The 7,259-nt window shown below is 46.3% G+C and overlaps 1 protein-coding gene across 1 annotated transcript; it reads right to left on the reverse strand.

Annotated features, from left to right (window-relative positions):
- Positions 1 to 780: 780 nt before the first annotated feature.
- LOC6584689 (putative uncharacterized protein DDB_G0271606) lies at positions 781 to 6,816 on the reverse strand. The gene is made up of 3 exons (XM_002010297.4): positions 6,242 to 6,816; positions 2,489 to 5,042; positions 781 to 970 (listed from the first exon to the last, which is right to left on the reverse strand). Exons 1-3 carry the CDS (start codon positions 6,381 to 6,383, stop codon positions 781 to 783), a joined length of 2,886 nt encoding a protein of 961 aa, XP_002010333.3. The 5' UTR covers positions 6,384 to 6,816.
- Positions 6,817 to 7,259: the final 443 nt, after the last annotated feature.

Genomic DNA, 7,259 nt, shown 5'->3' on the forward strand with positions numbered 1-7,259 from the left:
ACATATTAGAGCAAAGAACTGATTCCATTTACCGCCTTTTCGTTCCGTGGAAGTAGACTGAAATTAGAGATATATTATCTTGTCTATCTTATGTCAAGCGAATCGTGATTTTCGATAACTCATTCAATTTCACGGTTATCGATTAATATCGATTTCATATACAAGCAACACTAGCAGAGACAATATACATATTTCCTAGTCGGGCACTCCCGACCAGACAATTCCTGATGGCTATATCAGGTGTCCCTTCATTCTCGTACTTCGAATAGCAAAACGAAAACACATTTAAGTAACTGTAAGGCTTAATTAAATTTCATTTTCATTTACCGTTTCCGATTCATTTCAACATTCATTCACTCATTCATTCCGCCATTTAGTACAGCAGTTAAATTGTCTTCAGCTACGCTTTCACGGATACAGAAAAAGTTTGTTCTGGCTCTTTTTTTCTTGGGAGTTCTTCTATTAGTAAATATCAAAATATCCATCTATCTATATAATTTTGTTGTTGTTTTGTGTCTTTGCGTCGTCAATAGGTTCGTTTGTCAATCTGATAATCAGGCCAAGGCCCCCCACCGCCAGTCCAGGCATAGTTAGTCCACGTCAGTCAGGAAGTGAGTGAGCGCCTTGCTGTGCCTATGATGCCTATGATGTTGTTTCATCTGCTGTAGCTCCTCCATGGACCACTACTATATATACATATATACGTCTATATATATATATGTCTATATATATATATATGACGAGTCATGTACAACGCATCATCATTTATCAAAAGCGCGGCTAGAATTTGCAGGCTGACAAGCCAGCGGCAGTCCCAACACCCCGCAACCAGCAACCAGCATCCCCCCGCCGAACACCCTTCGCCCCCGCCCTCATAAGCTCCAGCTCCATGGCTGGAAACTGTGGAAAAGCCGTCGCCATTTTCTTGCGCAGCTTATCGTTAGTTGGTGCTGTCATGTAACGGTTAAATCTGCATGAAAAATTAATGCCGCTGTATATTTGCGTGTCTCTCTCTCTCTCTCTCTCTTTCTCTATGTATGTGTGTGTGTGTGTTTGGCTGTGGGCTATTGAAATTAGTATTGGCCTTTGGCAAACGAAACCACACTCCATCCACACACAGAGACACACCCACACACGCACGCACCGCAATCAACTATGCTGCAGTCAGGGTCAATCGACTGCCTAATACCTGACCATGATCCAAATACAAGCTGAACTCAGTTGAAAATCAAACAATTTTCCGATATAATTTAAAGATTTGCTTGTAGATTGGCGGAGAGAGTAGGAAGGAAGTAGAAAGGGAAGAAAAGAGAAGAGTAGACGGAAAGAGAGTCGGGGAGGGTGAGAGAAAAAGGTAGACAGAGAGAGAGGAAAAGATAGCAAGGGGAGATGGAAGAGTGTAGAATGAGAAGAGAAGAGGACAAGAAAAGAAATATAGAGAGATATATGTATAAATATCTTTGCTCTCTGTCTTTCACTGGCTCTTTCTCCCTCTCTCTCTCTCTTTCTGTCTGTCTGTCTTTCTCTCTCTCTCTCCCACTCTCTATAGCTCTCTCGCCATACCTCTATATCACTTCTCTTTCCCTTATATCAGCCTCATTGTGTTGATTCCTCTCGCTTCTCTTTCTTCGTGTTTCTTCTCTATTGCTCCTCTCTCTCTCTCACCTTTGCTTTTGCCTTCCTTCTGTATTATCTATTTTTCTTCACTCCCTTTCTATTATATCTTCTTCTTGTCTCCCCTTCTATTATCTCTTTTTTTCTTTCTCTATCCCTCTATCTCTTTCTTCCTCTATCTCTCTTTTCCTTTCTTTCTCTCTCTCTCTCTCTCTCTCTCTCTCTCTCTCCATCTTCCTCTGTTCTTTATACATATGCTTTTACAGTATTTTCCCATTTTGTCACATTTCCATTCTCTCTCTCTCTCTTCCCGATGTGGTCGGAGTCAATGGACTCTACCTGAAGCCAGACATAGGCATATCCAACCAAGCTAATACACCCGCTTGCCTGTTTGTCACGAACACTGGAGGAGTAGCAAAAGAGCAGCATTTCCAATCGCAGTTCACAATGTTTACATTTTGGGCTTATTTTTTATTATTGTCCAGAACGAGAGTCGCTTGGCTTTTATGTTATTTTTTTTGTTTGTTTCGTGTGGGACAGGTCAATGCAGTGCTTCGCAACTGGGTATTTGGGTCATTTGTGTGTGTGTGTGTGTGTGTGTCATCTTTGTGTGTGTGTGTTTAAATCTGTCGGGGTTCCCTCTGTGCGTGTGCGTGTGCGTGTGAGTCTGATAGTGTATCTGGCTATATCGTGCGTGTATGTGTGTGTATTTAGAGTGTTTACCATCTAGTTACTGCGTCGCCAAAAACTCTGGTACGGCTGTTGCCGCTGACGCTGATGCAGCTGCTGTTGCTGTTGCTGCTGTTGTTGAAGCCTTTGTTGCAGCAGCAGCTGTTGCTGCTGTTGTTGTTGCTGCTGCTGCAGTTGCTGCTGTTGCAGTTGCTGTTGTTGCAGTTGCTGCAGTTGCTGTTGTTGCTGCTGCTGCTGCTGCTGCTGCTGCTGTCGCTGTTGGCTGATGGTGGCAATGGACTGCTCCGAGGCGCTGGTCTGGCCAACTGTCTTGTAGCTGTACGCCAAGTGCGGCACCGCCTTTCGCTTCTGCTTGGTCGTCACCTCAATGGGCACAACTATTGATGAAGCCCGATGTTGGCGGCTTCCGTGCGGCTCCGGCCCGAGTAGCGGCAGCGATAATTGCTTTGGCATTGACCTGTTGCCCTCCGGCATTAATTGTCGCCCCGATCTAATCTTTGGTAGTGCCTGCCTAACGGATTGAGACGGCTTTTCCTGTTGCTGCTGCTGCTGCTGCTGCTGCTGCTGTTGCTGTTGCTGTTGTTGCTCTTGTTGCTGCAGCTGCTGCTGAAGCTGCTTCTTGAACTGAAGCTGCGACGTCGAACTTGACGGCATTCGCACGGGCAGCTTGGCCACGGCCTGCGGCTCTGGCTTCGCCTGAGGCATCGAACTCCTTTTGCTAACTGTGGGAAAGTAGCTGGGCTGCCGCACCGTTGCCTGCTCCTTGGCCAAGCGCAGCTGGTGCTGGTATTGCTGCTGCTGATGGAAGCGCTTGTTCCGCTGCTCCTGCTGCTCCTGCTTGTGCTGCTGCAGCTGCTGCTGCTGCTTCAGCTGCAGTTCCGTGGGCAGCTGCTGGGCCTGTAGGTGCAGCATTTCGGCCTGCTGTAGTTGCTGGCGGTTCTTGAAGGCGCGCTTGTGAGCCGACACCTGGGTGGCGCTGGAGGCCAGCAGATGGTGGGCGCCCTTCGATGCTGGCGGCTGTTTGGGCAGCTCCGAGTGCACTCGTCGGGTCGACTGCTTCAGGCTCTTCAGCTCCTGCAGCTGGGCGTCCAGGCGAGGGGGCGCCGCCGGGTCCGGTCGCCGGACCGTATCCTTGATAAAGGTCAAATGGCTGGTACGGCTGAGCTTGTTGGAGGCGGTCGCCTTAGGCGGCACGCTCTCAATGCTATCAGCATTGAATCGGGGCGTTGGCTTCAGCAGAGCTTCCTCGATGTCATCATCAGTGTCGCGGCCGAGCACGGCCGATTTCTGCATCTGATTGTCATTGGCGTCTATGACGAACTTTGCGTTGGCCTTGCGGCCGGTGCTCTGATTTAGGTTCCGTTTGCTGCTTGCTTGCTTGACGGACCACTTCGACTTGGTCTTCAAGATTTTGGACGGCGTGTTGGAACGCTTACGCCTCATTTTGGAATTGTCTGACAAAAGATTTTGCATGCCCGGAGGTTCTGATGGGATCTGTTGGGCCAGTACGTCCATGATGTGTTTCGGTCGTTGCGGGCGCTGCTGCTGCTGATGCTGCTGCTGCTGCTGGTGCTGCTCGTGCTGCTGCTGTGGTCGCCAGTTGGCCGTTCGCGATCCCAGCTGTCCCAGCGTCGGCGCACTGCGTTTGCTGTTTGCTTTCATGGCCAGCGGCGTCTGGTGCTTCTGTTTCTGCTTCGGCTTCGACTTTGACTTTGACTTTGACTTTTGCTTTAGCTCCTCCTCCAGCTCGGTGCTCATTTCGTGCGACTGCGATCGCGTCTGAAAGCTGAGGCTGCGCTGCCTGTGATTCGTGTGCAACACATTGTGGAAACTCAGGCAGGGCTGCTGCTTCGGCAGGTGCTTGCTGCCCGTCGACTGGTACCGTCCGCTGCCATAGCCCTGGCGTCGATTGAACGCCTGAAAGGTGACCGGCCCGTCAGCGAATTGAATGACCTCGAACTGTCGAATGCGTTCGCTGAGTGTGTGGAAGTGTGTGTGCTCGTTGCCGATGTCGTGGGGCGCGGACTTCTCGCTGCGCAGCTTATATGACTTTTGCGTCCCTGGCATATGTCGGCCATGGATCAGGCTGGCACTACCGTAGCCCACGCGAAAGCGCGCCGAGTTTGGCTCGTCCTCCGACTGCCGATCGAAGCGTACGGCAAGGCGCTGCTTCAGCGCCTCGTCGACAACCATCAGCTGCTCGGCATCGGAGTCATACTTGTTGCGCTTCCGTTGCTTTGCCATGGACGCCTGATTCGCGCTCATTGTCTTCTCGAGCGCAATGAAGTGATGCTTGCAGCTGGGCGGTCCCTTGCCCTTGCCAAGCGTGTAGCCCATGCCCAACTCGAGCGTGGTGCGCGGCGGCAGGCTCATCGATCGACCACTCAACGCACACAGGTCAAGATCGCGTTCTCTTAGCGGCTCATTAGCCGGCTGCTCAGCATCGTTGAGCATTGTACTGCTATTCTCCGGACTGATCCTCTCCTGCACCTCGTCGCTGTTGTCCAGCAGCTGGTTGCTGTACATGCGAAGACCGCCCGCTGTGAAGGACATCGATCGGCGACGGCTCGCCTGCATCACAGTGTTTAGCAATTGGCCGGAGCTGACCGAGGCTGCCTGGTCGGCCATTTGCTTATGATTGCGTGGGTATTCTGTGACCGAGTGGCGATCCCGCCGCACTGCCAACGTCCGAACCGGTGCTTGGTTCTCTTCTCGAGTCCTAACAGTTTGAGGTACCTCTTAGGATTGGAATAGACAGAGAAAGAGAGAGAGAGAGAGACATGTTAATATGAAATGTAAAGGCGACAAAGACTATTCCTGCTCTAGGCTTATCGAGCTGTTAGATTCTTCACTCCTCTACAACTCTCAGTCGTAACCCACTTACCAATGATAAAATTTGATAATCTATATATACGCATATCGAAACTTACAATTTACAATAAAACTCTGAGAAACAAGCGACTGTAGAATAATAACTCAACGAATTGAGAATCACGGAACTAACGACCAATTGATATTCATTCTCTCTCTTTCACTCGTTTACTTTCTTTCGCTCCCTCCCTCTCGCCCTTCCTATGACGCCCTGTATCATCTCTTTGACTGTCTTTCATTCTTCTTCCTCTTTCTCTCTTTTATGCCTCCTTATAGGCTTCTCTTACTGTACATATATCTCTCTTTTAGTCTCTCTTAGCTTTCCCTTTTGGTCTCTCTTTCTCTTTTAGTACATCTCTCTAGTTTGATTTCCCCCTTCCCCGTTTCTGCAGCTCTCCTTTTTCTATACATACGTATACAAGATAAACTTCTTATGTTTTTTCTCTCTCTCTCTCTCTCTCTTCATATTTATATATCTCTTTATCTATTTCAGCCCTTTTTCGTCTTTTTGACATCCTTCTCTATATCTCTCCTTTTTCTCTTTCGTTCTTTATATCACGCCTTTAATCTCTCTTTCTCACTATATATATATTTCTTTTCCTAGCCTCTTCTCTGCCCATTTTTCTCTCACTGTCTCTTTCATCCTTTCTCTCTCTCTGTCTATCTCTTTCTCTATGCCTTTTTTCTCTCTCATATAAATATATCTTTCCCTTCTCGCTCTATTCTTTTTAGTGCGTATCTCTGTTTTCCTTTCTCCCGTTTTGTCTATATACTTCTATCTCTTTTTCTTCCGATTTTTCCATGTATCACGCTACTCATCTACCTCGCTTATGATATCTGCTTCTCTCTTTTCCGTTCTTTATATCACTCTTTTTCTATATCAACTCGCTTATTCGATTTCTCTTCATCTATCCCAGTGTCTCTCTTTCTCCTGTTCTGATTTTCGTTTTTCTGCTCCTACCTTTCTCTTCCTCTCCTTCATCTGGATCTCAGGGATATACTAGCTCTCGCACAAACTTATCAAGAATTCAGTAGCTGCAGATGGCCTTCCGGCCTATAGACATACCCGGACTATAGGGTAGCAGTGAGGTGCTGCGTGAATAGTAGGTCTTAACCGCATTCTCGTATAGCTGATTGGTGTTGCGCAGTAGCCAAAGATTCTTGCCTCCATTAACTCGCATTAGCCGATTAAATTGCTCGGCCTTCATATTATCGGCAGTTAAACCTCGTCTTTAGCGGTGTCGACTGGGAGCGCGCAGTGACGGTGTTGTATCGAACCTACACAGCAGGTTCAGGCTCAGTTGCGTTATGGGGTTTGAGCGCTGTCGTTGGCTATTGATGTGTGCGTGTATTTAAGGTTAACCGAAACGACTGAGATGTTCTTATAGGCGCTGCTCCTCGGTAGAGGTGCGAGCGCAATAAACTCAACGAATTTTGGGGTTCTTTACAATTGTACCGAAAGTAGTTCAAATAATTTTTTTAGGTATGTTTGCCTCAAGTAGACCTTTGACCTCTTTTATACTGTTTGCAATTTAAAATCGGAAAAAATAGGCTAAAGAACTGACTATAAATACTAAAGGTGTCGAAGCGTAGTGAAATATGTAAACTAATGAAACATTACCCGAAAAAAAAAAAAATAAAAACGAATGAACAGCCTACTTTAGAGGAATAAAAACAAGTGAGAAAACTCTAGTCGAGAGTCGAGATTACTCGACTATAAGATCCCCTGGACCCTTTGAGCGATAGACATTTCAATAATTGTTCCAAAATTCATGTAATGTAATGTAAGTTCATGTCAGGTAATAATAATTATAATTTCTTAATAATATTCTTTTATAATAAAAATTATAATAATAATATTAATAATAATGATTAAGATTTCATTTAATTAAATAATACAGAAAATTATAAAATTTCATTATTAATGCCAGATAATAATAATGATCTAAATTTTAAGAAATTCGATGATACATATATGTATGTATGTATAGTTAGTCTTAAGAAGAATTGACTTTCAGAGTTTTACCAACTTACCTTATTAGAGCTTACCAGATGACTCAATGTATTATAGAAGTCACTTAAAA

The sequence above is a fragment of the Drosophila mojavensis genome, unplaced genomic scaffold (genome assembly GCF_018153725.1).
Source record: "Drosophila mojavensis isolate 15081-1352.22 unplaced genomic scaffold, ASM1815372v1 contig_136, whole genome shotgun sequence".
NCBI lineage: Eukaryota > Metazoa > Arthropoda > Insecta > Diptera > Drosophilidae > Drosophila > Drosophila mojavensis.

Bases quoted from the DNA above. Each gene is read 5' to 3' on its own strand.
- LOC6584689 (XM_002010297.4), bottom strand. From the start codon at position 6,383: ATGAAGGCCGAGCAATTTAATCGGCTAATGCGAGTTAATGGAGGCAAG. The intron at 5,043-6,241 runs GTATGTCTATAG...TCCAATCCTAAG, and splicing joins ACTGCTACCCTATAGTCCGG to AGGTACCTCAAACTGTTAGG. The intron at 971-2,488 runs ACAGCAGCAACT...TTTTTCATGCAG, and splicing joins CTGCAACAACAGCAACTGCA to ATTTAACCGTTACATGACAG.